Genomic DNA, 16,763 nt, shown 5'->3' with positions numbered 1-16,763 from the left:
AACCGGGAGCTGCAGAAGAAGCACCCAGCCATTGCTCTCCAACGCAGATGCTGCAGAAGGGGCCCAAAGGGGGGTCTGCAAAGACCCCACACACAGAAAAAGGTATCAGCTTTCTCTGCAAGGACCTGAGAGCAGGGAACTAGCTCATAGCACTACCAGCCATGTAAGAACTTTCCTGCCCTATTTCCTTTGCCTTCTCACTCTCCTGAATATTTACCCAGGTAGGTGCCAAACAGTGATTTGGGGGAGGAGGTGAGTGAAGATAAAAGCAGACCACCACACAAAACCTTTCCCAAATGCAGGCAGCCGGTCTTGCCTCTAGGTGGGGAGCCATAGGGAGAGGAGATGTGCTGCTTTTAAACGTATGTTGAAGCAATGTTCACTATTGTGAACTGGACTCTTTACGTCTTGAATCAAAACAGGGTTTGTGAATTAAAGTGACCCAGTGACAGTTACTGTATTATCAGAGAATGAGCTGAGATGTAGAAGGAGAGCTTCCCTAACTAAATAAAGTTAAAGGCACCATAGGAGATAAAAATAGCTGTGTTTTTATTTCATCCCACATGTAGAGCTTGTTCAACATATTGGATACAGAAAACACACACACATGCTTGTTACAGCTGGTCTATTCAGACACATTCACTAATGCAGAGAACAATCACCATGAATGTGATCTTTAAAATGACCAAAGACAGCTGCACCGAACAATATTTGATAAGAGATAATAACTGCTAAAAGCTAAAAGGAAGGCCTCCGGAACAGAAAAGAGGATTAAGTGAGGAGGAAGGCAGCGGAGTAAAGCTCTGCTGGCTCTTTAAACAGTTCTAGATGGCCGTTTTTACAGAAATGCAAAATAACAGAAGAGAAAAAATACCAGCATTGGTAATAGAATGAAAACAGTTTGAGTATGAATTGGGATAATTCTTCTGGACAGTAATTTATTGTGCATCAAAAACCCTAAAAAACTGACCAACATATTCTACTTCTAGGGATTTATATTAAGAAAATCATCCAAGAAATATATGAACACATAAGTTCAAAAATATTATTAATGGTATTAAACAATACAGGAAAAGTAACTTTCCGATATTAGAAAACAGGCAGTACAGGATTGTGATCTCTGAGAGCAGGAAAACCAATGAGGTGGGCCTACAAATGCCCCAGCCTACTGCTTAGAAAGAGGAACTCAGGGCAGTGAGGGGAACCCAGGTGGGACCCAGTAGTTCTACCGGGTTCAGGGAGACCTAGTCAACTAGAATTTGACTAGAGAGCTCAAAATACCAAAATAGAGGTTGCTATATGGAGAGAGCAAGCTCACAAGATTTGCAAAGGATTCACCTCAAGTCTTTGGCAGAATATTGATGTGTGTATATACGAAAAGAAATTATTCAAGGCCTGGAAAAGAACCACCAGGAAGTATTAACCAAAAAAATATCCAGAATTCACACAGGTCTGGGAATGACTCATATTCCTACTCGCCAGAGGGGAAAGGCCTGGTAATACACGCGGCATCAGGTAGAGTGCTCAAAAAGAAATCACGTTAGTAGTGGCGCTAACTACACTGAAACTAAAGGCTTCTCTCAACTCACCTTAACAAAGTTGAAAAGCAAATACTGAAAGAATCAACCCAAGTGACATCTATAAGACTTGCACTGTTAGAAACATGAAAGGAGGTCCTTCAAGCAGAAGGACAATAACAACAGATGCCAATCTGGATCAATGTAAAGGAGAAGTGCAGGAAAGAGCAAATATTTTGGGAAATATATAACTTTTACATATAAATTATACTACCTAATAAAAATGTACAAAACATACATTTTTTTCCTTATTTTCAATCTCTTTAAACGAGACAAAATATTTTTAGGACAGAAATAACAAGGTATAATGGGGTTTAAAACGAATGCAGAATAAAATGTATGACCAACAGCAGCAAATAGGATAAGGGCAGGGAATAGAAGTTTACAGTTGTATGGTTCTTACATTATATATAAAGTGATATGACATTACTTAATTATGATATTAAAAGGTGTGTCTTGTAAACCCCTGAGGAACCACTAGGAAAAAAAAAAAAAGAAAATAATTCAATAGTGAAGATAAAATGGAATCATAAAAAATGCTTAACTGACCCAAAAGAAAATAGAGGGGGCGAAAACAAACTCAGATGGGCAAATGGCGAAAAAATTATATGCCGATAGATTTAAACCCACATGTTGATAATCACTAAATGTAAATGGCCTAACCCTCCAATTAAAGGTCAGAGATTATAAAACTGGATAAAATATCAAGACCTAATTATACATTAACTACAAAACTCACTTAAATATAAAGACATTAATAGGTTGCAGGTAGAAGAATGGAAAAAATATACCATGCAGAGTGACTATATTAATATTAGACAATAGGGGCGCCTGGGTGGCTCAGTCAGTTAAGCATCTGCCTTCGGCTCAGGTCACAATCCCAGGGTCCTGGGATCGAGACCCGCATCAGGCTCCTTGCAGGGAGCCTGCTTCTCCCTCTGCCTGCCACTCCCCCTGCTTGTGCTCTCTCTGTCTCTCTCGCTCTCTGACAAATAAATAAATAAAAGATATTAAAATAATAATAATATTAGACAATAGACTTTAGAATACAAAACATTACCAGAAATAAGGTGGGATATAATGATAGAGGTTAATTTGTTAAAAGAACGTTAACAATCTTAACTGTGTACTAATATAACCAATAACAGAGCTCTAAAATACACAACGCAAAAGGTAATACAACTGAAAGTAGAAAATGCCAAATGCATAATTACTGCTGAAGATTTCATTACTCCTTTCTCAATAACTGACAGGACATAGAAAACTTGAATGCTATTTACTGACTTGACCTAACTGAGTTATAGGACACTCTACCCAACAAGAGCAGAATACATATTCTTTTCTAGTGTAGCTGGAATAGTTACTAAGATAGACTATATCCTAGGCCATAACTAAATTTCACACTTACAAGGATGGAAACTATATAAGGTATGTTCTCTGACAACTAAACTATAAATTAAGAAAGGTATGTGGAAGATCACCAAATATCTGGAAGTGAAATGACATACTTCCAAATAACCAACAAGTTACAGAAAAAAAATCATAAAGGGAGATTAGCAAATATTTTGGAAAGAAAGTGAAATGAATATGAAACATAGTATATAAAAACTTGTGGGATGTCACTAATACAGTGCATAGAGAGAAATTTATAGCATTACTTGCTTATATTAGAAAAGAAGAAAGGTTTCAGACCAATGATCTAAGGCAGGAGTTGGCTAACTTTTCTGTAAAGTGTTAAATGGTAAATATTGAAGGCTTTGCAGTCCATACAGTTTGTGGTGCAACTACTCAACACTGCTATTGCAGCACAAAAGCAGCTACAGGTAATACATAAATGAATGGATGTGGCTGTGTTCCAGTAAAACTTCATTCCAAAGAGAGGCAGTGGGCCAGAGTCAGCATAGGGGCCATCCATGCTGATGTCTGCTAGAACATCATCTCCACCACTGCAGAGGATTTCAACTGTTCTGTTAACTGCTGCATCTTTAAGAGGCAAGAACGGTACATGGCCCTTACTATATGCCTAATAATATTTGTTGAATGAACGAATGTGATCCCCAGAACAAGTATAGGAGTTAAACACTATCATTTTATAAATGGGTATACCAAAATAAAATGATCTGCCATACCACCAATAAGTGACAGAACCAGTATTTAAGCACAGGTCTAATCCCAAAGTTCTATACACTGTCCGCTACATTACACTGAGATGGCAAAAGTCTTTCTGAATAACTGTAAAAGCATAATACCACACATACATATTTTCTCTACCATCTTCTTTCCCTCTGGTTTGTAGAACAAGACAGCTATGTTAAATCCATCTTTATGTCTGTATGTTTATATCTTTATGCTTTAATCTTTGTATATCTGTATCTATATTAAATCTATGGATTTAATATTTAGACTGTACTTGATGCAATTAAACCACTAGGCTAAACCTTTTTTTTTAATTTTTAAATTTTTCCCAGGTTTAGTGAGATATCATTGACGTAACATTGTTTAAATCTTGAACACAAACCTCCTTAGTTGTACAAACAGAAGACTAAAGACTTAGCTTTGTTTAAAGAAGATACAACTAGAATACCAAACCAATTTTATGCACTCATACATCTAGCATACATGAGTACACCAATTTGTATTTCTTCTTTTAAAATGCACAAAGAAATAAAAAAAAATGTGAGGGAAAAACAAGCACAATACATCCGGTTGTCCTTTGCCTCAAGACTCCCTCGTTTCAATTCTCCCCACATAGGAGGAGCAAGCCCTTGGCTGCCGTGTCACGTATAGCAGCTGTGTCCAGCAGGCCACGGTTGCACGCTTTCCATAACTAGCTCCCATCGCTGCTCATACACATCTGCTTCCCTTCACAAGTCAATAATCTACGGCAGCTGTTTTCCAAAAATAGGCATTAGGAAAGCCAGAGCAGTTCTGAATCCAGATTCAACGGGCTACACATCTGTCCACATTTTCATAACTTGACTGGGGTTTTACCATCATCACGATAATCAGGGAACTCGAAGGAGCCAATGACTATTTTGTCACATTTTCTGTCTTCGGATGCTCAGGGCAGAATTTTTAAAACTCTGTGTACAGGAGACCAACACTGCATAATAAGAAGCTATTAAAGGATAAGACAAATAGTATCCATACCATTTGCCTGCCTTAAAAGCATAATATTTATTGTAATCTGACATCGTGATGATTGATGGGGATGCCATGATGCAGAGAAACTCAAGGCTTTACAACCACCGAAAGATTATTCAACTCAGTAAAAAGATAAAAGTAAATGAAAAATGATATAATAAAGCTGAACTTTTCAGCTTCTTAACTGCCAGATCTTGCAATAAAAATATATCTAAATTTTAATAATCAACATAAATCTTTGGGACAAACAGAAATAGATTGCTCACTGAAACTTTATATAAAGAGGATAGGCTATATCTTATCCATAACCAATAAGAGCAAGAAATGTGTCCTCAAAGGGTTTAATTTTTGGTACCTGAATATGAACTCAGGATAAGCAGGTTGTATTAGCTACTGTAACATATAGTTTTGCTTATGCCAGCGTACTTTAAGGCAAATATTCCCTCTTTAATGTTTTTTTTAAAATTTTATTTATTTATTTGACAGAGATAGAGGCAACGAGAGAAGGAACACAAGCAAGGGGAGTGGGAGAGGGAGAAACAGGCTTCCCGCAGAGCAGGGAGACTGATGCAGGGCTCAATCCCAGAACGCTGTGACCATGACCTGAGCCGAAGGCAGACACTTAACAACTGAGCCACCCAGGCTCCCCATATTTCCTCTTTAATGTTAAGCAAACAGAGCACTGAAGAAGATAAAAACAGCCACTATTTATGGAGTGTTTTAGTGGTCACTTCTCATTTTCTTCTCAATTAATCCTAACAAAACACGAACTCTGGATTGTATGAGTTGTCAGGGAGAGAACTGAAATTCAAATTTATTAAAACTAAAGTTCATGGTCTTGACTCTTAACCTACTCTGCATTCGAAAGAATCAAAATATACACTATGCATCACATATGAAGAATCCAAGAAGTGATTATCAGTTTCTAAAGGAACAAAAGAAAAGCTCATCAGATACAACAGTACCAGGGCACCTGAGTAGCTCAATCGGTTAAGCGTCCAACTCTTGGTTTCAGCTCAGGTCATGGTCTCAGGATTGTGAAATCAAGCCCCGTGTCAGGCTCCAAGAGAGGCATGGAGCCTGCTTAAGATTCTCTCTCTCCCTCTGCCCCTCCCCACGCCCCTTGATCACGTTGTCTCTCAAAAAAAAGAAAAAGAAAAAAGAAATAACACTACCAACTTCCACTACCAGAAGAGTGGAACCAAACACAAGAACATTTTTTATGCTTAGTTTTTGTTCTGCGGAATTCGAGTTCTCCATCACTGCCCCGCTAGGTCCAGTCATTTGGAAACACATGAGCTCTGACAGTATCAAGAAAATTATAAAGTAACAAACACTGATATTTTAATCACTCACCAGAATCCCCACAGCATATGTAAAAATGTGATACATGATGAAAAATCTTTCCTACATAGGACAACTACAGAATGTATATGAGAGCTTCCAGCCTCCCTGTGTGTCAAACCATAATATAAGCAAAACATATACTGACTTTTTAAAGATGCCCATGTTCCCCAAAGGCAAAAATGTGTTGAACATGTTTCTGCTCCATACTAATGACCACTGTGCAAATTGATTTCAAAACTTGTTAACAGTCCAGGAAACAGACATATTTAAAACTCGATTGCTTCTGTTCATAGTAACTAATTCTATTCCCTTCTCTGCCAGGTACCCCCAACTTCTCTTTCTTAAGTTATCGAATAATAATAAGCCATTTATTTAGCTTGTACTATATGTCAAGCTCATACACATCATATACAAAGTGATATGTATTTTGCATACATTATATCATTTATTCCTTTATATAATCCTATAAAGTAGGTAGTTTCCTAGCATCCCCGTTTTACAGGTGAAGAAAAGCAGGCAACTGCCTCAGTTACACTGCTAGCAAGGGACAAAAGTTGGATTTCAATGCATGTCTGTCTCACTACAGGGCCCCTGCTCTTACCCAGCAAGCTATGAAAGCCAGACAGGATATCTGAAATCGTATAGTCTCAAATACTCATTTTACAGATAGGGACACTTTAACCTGAAGAGTTTAAGTGACATGTTCAAGGTCACACCTTGATTACTGGGTAGAGTCAGGGCTAAAACCCAAGGCTTACATTTTTATGCTCCTTCTACTACTCCATATGGACTTTTTCTAAAATTTGAAAATAGAAATACATTCTGATTCTCTACACAAGTAAGTATTCCCATAAACTTTTGATCTGATTCAATGTACAACATCCCGGAGATCCTCCCTTATTTCTCTGAAGTCTCCAAAAGCTGCCAACTCTTATAACTATGGCTACTTTAGAATGATAAACATTTTTAAACTAAAATAACAATATATTCCATAATTTGCTAAGGGTTCTTACCATTAATGGTTCAATGATATTTCTCCCTTACATTTTGTGTATTTTATTATTATTAGTTTAAGTAAACTCTATCCCCAACGTGGGGCTTGAACTCATGACCCCAAGATCAAGAGCAGCATGCTCTACTGACTGAGCCAGCCAACTACCCTTCCTCCCTTACATTTTAAATGTGATTTATGATTATTCTTTAATATACTGGTTCTCAAACTTGGCTACAAGGTTGCCTTTAAAATGCTCAGTGCCTAAGCTACATCTTACATTAATTAAATTGGAAACTCTGGGAGTGGGACCCAGGCATCAATATTTTTTAAAACCATCAGATGATTCTAATATGCAACCAAGTTTGAGAACCAGGGCTTTAATAATTTTTCAAACTTTAAAATAATATTTCATGGTATATTAGACCAAAAGAGCTCTCCAACACTGTCATCAACTATATTAATCCACCTTCCTCAAAAAATTACTAGAGAAAAAAACCTAAGAGATTTCAGAAAAACTTTCAAATCCTAGAACACCAGCATTAGGTAAACAAACTCCTTTTAGCTGACGATACAGAAAAACACACAGAAATCCTTAAGTATACACACAGAAAGAGTAACCTGAGCTATCTGCCAAAATGAGCTCATAATCATGGACATGCATTATTTCTTGTTTGCATATACATATCACAAAGCAACAACCTGGAACCTAAAAAACCGCACTCATAAATTGAGTCAACTGATTACAGTTCTTTTTCCAAAGCTGATTCTAAGTGGTTTTTCCTTGATTTAGGCCATTAGTAAATGAAAACTGTTTGCATTTCACAAGCATGTTTAAACATCACAAGTTTTGTATTCCATAACAGAAGACGATGTGATTGATTACTTACGAGGTCACATGACCAACCAATCAAGAGAGGTTTTTAATCACCATGAATAAGAAAATAAAGCATCAACATAAAATTAACGAACTTGTTAATTGTTCTTTCTAGTTACAAAAACTCGGCTATAACAAATATTGGTATTTCTTATTTTTATCAGAATTAACCCATTTATTTTTAATCTTCCCCAGTTCTCTGTTCCTCGTGGAAAATTATGTTTTGGCCCTGATCCTACCTTTTTAGTTCCAACTACACAGTAAACAGGCAAAGCCAAATAGTTCTCAGTAGCTGCTATACTAAAATTTGACTAAAATATTAAATATTAAAATATTTCCTTATTTTTGTAGTAATTATATTATGCTCTTGTAGTAATTCAACAAGATTGTTCTTAAAAAATAATTATGGTGACCCAAGCATAATTCAGAAGAAAAATGTCTACTTACAGGTATCATCCAGTTAGCCAGGTCACCATATTTGGAAACCTGCATTGCTCCTAGCATTGTTAGATTGACATGCCCCCTGAGAGAGAAAAAGGAAATATAAAGCAAACTTCACAAGCTTTATGTCCCATTTGCTTGAAATTGCCAGCAATTAAAATAATTCTATACCCTCCAAAATAAATTTGCTTTCTCCCACCCAACACCTGATTTTCCAAATCAATCAGCTCAAGCTGATGTAGAGAAATAACCATTAAGAGTTCTTTAAAAAAAATTATAGCCTATATTGTCTCCAAAAACAAATTAAAAACAGGTGTACACAGTGAGTTTGTTTCCTTTGGTGAGGGGGAATGTGGCTTGATTTGAAGGTAAAAGCTAGCTAGAAAATGAAAACACAGTTTTGTAGAAAATGTTAGGATCCTCAGAACTTTAAAAATGTTTACTTCAGTATTCCCAGAACACAGATATATATTCCATTGGGGGGGGATTCTTTTAATAACAGTGAGCTCAGTGTTCCAATGCCCAACATTCAATGTGAATAATTTCATATCTTGGTGCAGCTGAATGAGCCCATGACCATTTTCTGGTTGGGAGACGTGGCTACGATTCGGAGCCTTGCTAACACGTTCAGGGGCTGACTCAGTTCATTCCATGCCATGTGAAACATGAGGGGCTCTGTTGTTACATACCCTCTAATCATCGCAAATGATTCATCGCTGGAGAAGTAAGAGGCTCCTGGAAGAACAGTAACTGTTTCCTTGCCTAAACACACATACACAAGAAAAGAAACAAAGGAAACAAAAAGCTATTAGATTTCTAAGAGTGGAAATCATGCAGAGAGAGGTCTATACCTTCTCCGTTTCCTAAAGAACTAAGCCCCCTTTAACCAAACTGCTGTGGCAGTGGGGGGTGGGGGACATAGTGGGAACTGTTGCCCTATGAAGAGGAGTATTTAGTCAGTGGCATTGTTCAGACTGGCCCCTGCAGAGTGATAACCGAAAGCAGACCAACTTTTAATTTTATTATTGTTTTCGAAATTCTTTCCAGACAAAGCACCCGGTCGCCTCTAACCATTCCCGCCTCTCCCCAGCCCCACTCCCTCCCTCCAGAAGCCCCTGCTAAATGCTGAGTGAGGGAAAAGGAGTCCCTGGGATGCACCTGTCAGAATCCAGTGCTACTGTAAGTCACTGCAGCGAAGAGACTGCAATAAGCATGAAGAAACGCAACTTTGAAGGGAATGACACAGAAGATGCTCTCAGATGTTTCTTAAAAATCAAGAAATAATCTAGAAGTGAGGTGCCCCCTAACTCCTTAATATCATTAGGTCTGAATCTCTACTTTTAATCTCTCTCTCTCTCTCTGACTCATATTTCTTTTCTTGCTCCTGTTTCTGTTAAAATCATAGGACTTTGATGAGATCAGGGAATAGTATCCTAATACTGGCTCACATATTTAATGGTAACTTCCAAGAGGCCCTCTTAGAAAGACCTGTTCCAAAACTTATACCTCATAATGAAAGTTCAGAGCTGGAAAGGATCTCCAAGGTCATCCAATCCCCACACAAAAATCATATCACCTGGCTCGTATATTTCAGCTGTTTTCTTTTTGTGATCCATTTCCTGTGTGTACAGTGCCCAGAAGGAAGCTTCTGGTCTTAACCAGAAAAGTGCTCACATGCCACTTTGCCAAATAGAAGTCAACTGTATGAGAACACCCCATGCATTATCCCAGTGTAATAAAGCAGTCAAAAAGAAGGGGAAGGAAGTTATGATTCCAGGGTTGGAACAGAGAAAAGCTGGACAAGAGTGGTCAGCTCATGCCCAGGTGTGCAACTCAGCTGTACCCTCAGCTTCTCAAGCCTTGCCTGAAAGCTAAATCTTTTATCAATATCCCTCTCCATTTGAGCTCAAGTAGAGAGAAAGAGGCTATTTATATCATGCTGAAATATTTATTCCCTGAGGGGGTTTGATTCTAAACCGGGGAAACATTTTCACATCTTCCAAAGTACTATAAAGATGAAAGGTCTGGAAAATACTTTCTGGTGTGGCCAGTACGGGCTTTTAGGTAGCACGTAAGATTTGGAGAATTAAATGAAATAATGCATGCGAAGTCCTTACTACAGTTCTTCGCACAGAGAAAGGACCCATAAACATAAGCTTTTATTTTTGTCATTTTTACTATTCCTCACTCCAAACCTACTTATAAAAGAGACAACGCCTTTGCCCCTCTAGGGATAAATGCTACAGGACCCAGCAACTGACTTATACGGTGGAGTTACACAGCCAGCCTGGGAGCTCTGGTTTCAGGACAGGCATAATACAACTAAACTTGATCCTAACACAACTTCCAGGTCCAGCAAATTCGGTTCCTCACCAGTCCTGTGAGGTGGATAAGCAAGAACCAAGAATGTGTAGGACAAAAAAGCAGAGAAACATAAAAATCTCAATTCTTTGTTCTCCAGGTGGTAAATCACAATGACTTCTAAAGGGCAATCTCCACCAGCCGACAGTACATAGAAGGCATTATTTACCACTCACAGGAAACTTGGAAATCAGTGCAAGGCTTTGGCTTGCCCCATGTGATTTATGGAGCATAGTTTTATTTAAGAGCCCAGAAAACAACTCTCATAAAAAGTAGTTATTGTCAGGCACCTGCTAATACATTCTGGCATGTTATAAATCACATTCTCTAGAAGCCAAGTTAGTTGTCAGTATTTTTAAATATCTAATATCTAAATAAAAATAGATATCCTAAAGTTGAATCCATGTTTTTCAAATACAATGTCCAAATTTGGTCAAGAAATAACTGTAATCAACATACAATCAATATCTTAAAGAAACAGAACTTTCTTATTTGACTATTCCTGATTGATTTCTGTTTCCTCCACTTTTTCTCTCCATGTGTCTAGGTCCTTTCATGATATTTGGGGAAACACAGTTATTCAATTTCGTCGTTGCTGAGTCCTTTGGCTTATGATTTAACATGTTGCTTACTCAATATCAGGTAAATGGCTGCTATGTGCCTTAAACAGTGTTATGAACCAAACACAGATGCCCTAAACTAATGGTTCTCAAGCTTTAACATCCATCAGAATTACATGGAGGGCAGATCTCTGAGCTAAATTCCCAGAGTTTGTAATTTAGTAGGCTTGTGATGGGGCCTGAGAATCTCTATTTCTAGTAAGGCTCTGGTGATGGTGATACTGATGCTGTTCCACACTTTGAGAATCACTGCCCTAAGCAAAAGGAATATATTATTCATCTAGAGAGGTAAATACACATGAATAATTACAAGGCAAAATGAGAGACACTAGATGTGTTATAGGCTCAAAGGAGCGGCATTTCTGAACCACAGAAGGATCAAATGAACTGGAGCTTGAAGAATATGTATAACACATTTTAACAGGAAATTACTGATAAGGAGATGGGGATGCAAAAAGAAGGGAAGAGAACAAAAACTCTGGTGATACACAGGAAAAGCAAAGGCACGGAGGAAGGAAAGCATGAGTCATGATCAGAACAGACCCAGTAGTCCAGGATGGGTGGACACAGGAGTCCTTGAAGGGTGTAGAGGAAGACGAAGCTGGAAAGGGCAGGTGCAACTATCAGATAGATCTTGAATGCTATACTATTTGTACCTTAGTCTGCAGGCCTGTGATTCTTCAGTTGTGGCACAAGGAACTCCAGAGAAGGCACTATTGACATTTGGAGCTGGATAACTCTTTTGAGGGGGGCTGTTTCAGTTACCGTAGGATAACTAACAACATCCTTGACCTCTACCTACTGCTTGACGATAACACTGGCAATCAAAAATGTCTCCAGACGTTGTCAAATATCCCCACTTGCTCAAATATCCCCAGTTATCCAAATATCATTGTCAAATATCCCCACTGCCCTAGAGGCACATGGCAGGGGCCAGGGGCATTGATAAGACATGAGGTTAACATGGTGGTTCTTTCTAAAGCAGTTTTGATCAAAGGTAAGTCATTTAAAACACTGTATATTAAAAGAAAACACAATTAAGAAATAGAGAAGAATGCAAAATGTACATTAATATGAAGGTGAAAATGTGAGACTCACTGGAAATTTCACAATCGCATCCAGAATACTGCAAATCTTAACAGGACCTCTGAAATGTTGCTGTAAGCACAGCCTTCTGCACCTCTGTAAAACTTAGATTAGCAGTGGGTATAGCTCAATGTGTAGAGAAAAAGGCCAGGAGACTGTGTGTCCCTAGCAACGGGATCCTGGGAACATCACATCACTATTCTGGGCCTCAGTTTCCCACTCTGTACAATAAATTTTCACTTGCGGCTCAAATGGTATATAAGTATGAAAAAGTATGCTGCAAACCAAATAATTCATTTTTTCATAAACTTGAGATTATTGTCTAGAAGGGATCCCTAGAAATAGTTGTGTTATTTTAAAATTTTAATATACTGATTATACCCAGAAATAGAACTCTTTGTATTCATTCCAAGGGATTTCTATAAAAATCCTTTCAGGGACAACTGTATGGCTCAGTCAGTTAAGCATCTGCCTTCGGCTCAGCTCATGATCCCAGGGTCCTGGAATCGAGTCCTGCATCAAGCTCCTTGCTCAGCGAGAAGCCTGTTTCTCCCTCTGCCTGCCACTCCCCCTGCTTGTGTGAGCTCTCTCTCTCTCTCTCTCCCTCTGATAGATGGACAGATAGATAAAATCTTTAATAAAAAAAAACTCCTTTCAAATTAACACAAACAAGGGGCTGATCTTCCAGGTAACTTCCAAATTTGGGGAGTTGAGGAGACCACCAATATGCATTCTGGGCTCTTTAGCTCAAAGTATTTCCTCCCAAAATCAAAAGTAACATAAATCCTAAACAGAACTTCAATGAAAGAGTTAAAATATTAATAAGCTGACTTGCAGCTTGGCTTCCCAAAAGCAATGAATTATTGTTTTATAAAGCAGTCTAAGGCTATATATGGTATTTCAGGAGTTAAAATATAAAACTAGTGGCTTCATGACTATTGAGCTACTTTGAAGCTCATGGAATCAGAAATGCCTACTATCCAGTAATCATTGAAAAGATTAACTACTTTTCCAAGGAAAGTGGGTTTCATGAACTCAGGCCTAAAATTTGGAAAATGGAGTTATTCATTCTGCAAATAACTCACTAACATCATAAATTAATTAAACCAAGCAGCAAATATTTTCACAGATCAATGAGCTATTGCTAAAGGGTACAGTACAATTAAATTACAGCCTTAGTTAAATGTCATTGCTTTATCACAGTGGGCCTTTCAGGGTTGAGTCGTGTTAGCTAATTCAACTATTCAACCAGAAGCGGTTTTACTTCCAAAAATTCTAAGTATCAAACATCAATTCTGCTTGGAAGCTGGCCTCTATGTTCAGCTAATATTGCTGCTCTTCTAAGATTTACACGTACTATTTTTGAATGTGAAGTAAGAATAATACTTTCGTGGGGGTAGAGTGAATTCAAGAGTAAAAGAAGGGCAAAGAAAATCTTGCTAGAGTATAAAAATTAACTTTTTATGAGCAGCCCCAATGTAAGGATAACCTTCAGCCCCAACGAGGTGGCAGTGTTGCCTCAAGCATGGACAGTAACAATGGCCAAAAGGTCAGGCCTGTTTTTTTTCTCCTCTAGGCTGCTCCTACATGCAACTCTAGGTCACAGTCAAATAAAAGGCTTAATAATAAAAGGCAAAGCATATAAATGTGGGAATAAAGAAGACAGGCTAGAGTGCCAGTTCAAAAATCTCTATTACTCACATCACTGAGTTATACTTAGTGGCAGAGTACATGTCTAAATACCCTTGAACCTCTGAAGGATGCTCTTCTAGTCCAATGATGACTAGGGGACAGTTAAGTACTGCTCAGAACAAAAACCCCAGTGTGCTAGATCTTTTTTTTCTGCCTCTACGAATCCACTTGTCATCCTTCTCATCACAAGAAAGCAGACATATTTCAACCTGGGATTAGCCAATGGAAGGCACAAGAAGAATATCCAGCAGAGAAGACCCCCACCCCTTATCCAGGTTTCTACAAGATGGCTGCATTCCTCTACCAAAGGCCATAGATCCTATTAGGTGGCCCGCTCCCACTGCTGTCCCTTAAGGCCTCAGGGTGATAATAACTCCCTGTGGTGCTTCACCATCCTTTTCCTGGTTTCCCTCAATCTTGGTCATACCCTTATAAATTGTCTTTTCCTTTAATTCTCCTCATTACCCCATTTGGGGAGTGTTCTCTATGTATAGCCAGGACCCTGACTGACTGACCCACCAAAGTTCTTGCCATTATATGTGGCCCCACCTGCAATTTCTCCATTATCTTAGTCTTCCCTAAGTAAGAGATGATCTCAGAAGAGCAAGCCAGGCAAAGAAGAGACTAGGAAGGCTTCTCTCCCCTCTTCAGTGAAAAACACAATGGAGCACTTTCCAGGAAAAGACAAAGAATCAAGCCCAACTCTTTTCTCTTATTTGGTAAAGAACTAAACAGCAACGGAAAACAGTGGAAAAACATGTAATGAGGGAGTTTACCTGCATTGATTAGATCTGCATCAACTTCATTTTGTAGTGGATATGGACCCTGTCAAAGCACACACTGAATTAGTAAAAGAAGTTTCTCACTGAATCACACGCTAAAATCGTAATATAAATAACTTCTCTAAAATCCCTGGGAAATTAGTACCAAAAGATTTGAGGTGAACCTTTTAAAAATAATTCCAGTATTTTCATGGCTGTTTCTCAAATTGATTAGTCTTTCCTATATTAATAACTGTGATAAATAAAAAATTATTTCCTAAAAACTACCAAAGTTTGCAAGAAATGTTAAGCTATTAGAAATATAGGTCAAGGGGCGCCTGGGTGGCACAGCGGTTAAGCGTCTGCCTTCAGCTCAGGGCGTGATCCCGGCGTTATGGGATCGAGCCCCACATCAGGCTCCTCTGCTGGGAGCCTGCTTCTTCCTCTCCCACTCCCCCTGCTTGTGTTCCCTCTCAAGCTGGCTGTCTCTATCCTGTCAAATAAATAAATAATAAAATCTTTAAAAAAAAAAAAAAAGAAATATAGGTCAATAAAACAAAAAGTAATTGTTTAGTACCTACTATGCAGTCAATGTTACTCATAAATCTTCCTGGTAGTTTCAGTGATCACAAACAAAATGGCTGCCTTATTTGACTAGAAGGATGCAGAGAGGTAAGGTTTCATCTGTTTGGTATGCAGCACCTAAAGGTTCAAATTTGGAGTCCTAACCTTACTCTCACAACACCTAAGTTTTGATGCCTTTATTTTCCCTTTGCCTGGTTACTCTCAGTTTTGCTTTTTAATTTTGTATGTATTTTTATAAGGCATTCTACATTACTTAAAGGGGGTGAGTTGTTTCATAACATATCATACAGTAAACAAACAGGAGGAAATGGAAAAAGGGGTGGGGGAAGCATAAGACAGAACCAAGAGTGAGGAAACCTGAGCTGGGAAATTCTAACATGCTTTCAAAAAGAGAGAAAAACATGTGTCATTTAAATAAACTGAAATGGCAACTAATGTTTTAGGACTATCTAAATTTTCCCTTTAAACACTGACCATGGATAATATACATCAACTCATTTCCCTTGTCTTCTAAATGAGGGAATTGGTCGCTCTATAAATAATCATATTTTCAGGTATGTGAGTCTTTGACTGTGATATGAATCTTTTATCCAGATTCATATCAGTTTTGTGCTTCTGAAGATGGTCATGATTACTGCCTCAATCAGTTATCAACTATATGTTCATCATCACTATTTATGTTTTAAAGACTAGATATACCCTTTCCATATATACAATTTTTATTGCATTAACAGTTAAGATCTACTGAAACAACAGGAGATTAGAAGTCTTATAAATTGGCCAAACTATAAATAATCTCTGCCATAGTTAACATTACATAAAAAATGTCATCCGGGAAGCAAAAGTATTTCTTCTTATTATAGTATTGAATAAAAAGTATATCCAAATTCTGTGAGAATGTTGAGCTCATCTGGAAGGTTAATCTTGAGGAAGAGAAAAATTCTTCCTATTTGAGCAACATGGCCTCAAAATGAGAATTAGGTAAGAGGAACTTTTTGAATTAATCAATTGTCAAAAATGTCCCTGTTCCTCAAGTAAAAAAACAAAAAACAAACAAACAAAAAAAACCTTATTTTTCAGTTTCTCATTCAGAGTCTTATTGATCATTATTCAGTACAGAATTCTTTATGACCTTCATCACCTTGTCCAACCACACAAAGTTAAGAAAGTTATCTAAGCAGGACACTGTGAGGTCTCCCTGAAGCAGTACAACAGGGGAGGGAGACACTGACAAGCTGACCCAGGACGAACAGTCAGAAAGCTCAGCTAGTCAGGACACTA

General features: G+C 38.0%; 1 protein-coding gene across 1 annotated transcript in view; it reads right to left on the bottom strand.

Moving 5' to 3' along the window:
* The window catches only part of OXCT1 (3-oxoacid CoA-transferase 1), a 130,316-nt gene that overhangs the window by 44,937 nt on the left and 68,616 nt on the right, over positions 1–16,763 (bottom strand). Inside the window, exons 11-13 of the mRNA XM_008692590.2 lie at positions 14,913–14,961; positions 9,067–9,139; positions 8,384–8,459 (exon numbers count right to left, since the gene is read on the bottom strand). Coding sequence (XP_008690812.1) covers positions 8,384–8,459; positions 9,067–9,139; positions 14,913–14,961 — 198 coding nt within the window. The remainder of the gene's footprint in view (positions 1–8,383; positions 8,460–9,066; positions 9,140–14,912; positions 14,962–16,763) is intronic.

The sequence above is a fragment of the Ursus maritimus genome, unplaced genomic scaffold (assembly GCF_017311325.1).
Source record: "Ursus maritimus isolate PB19 unplaced genomic scaffold, ASM1731132v1 scaffold_15, whole genome shotgun sequence".
NCBI lineage: Eukaryota > Metazoa > Chordata > Mammalia > Carnivora > Ursidae > Ursus > Ursus maritimus.
Note: the sequence above shows the minus strand (reverse complement) of the source record. Positions and strands in the feature narration are given on the sequence as shown.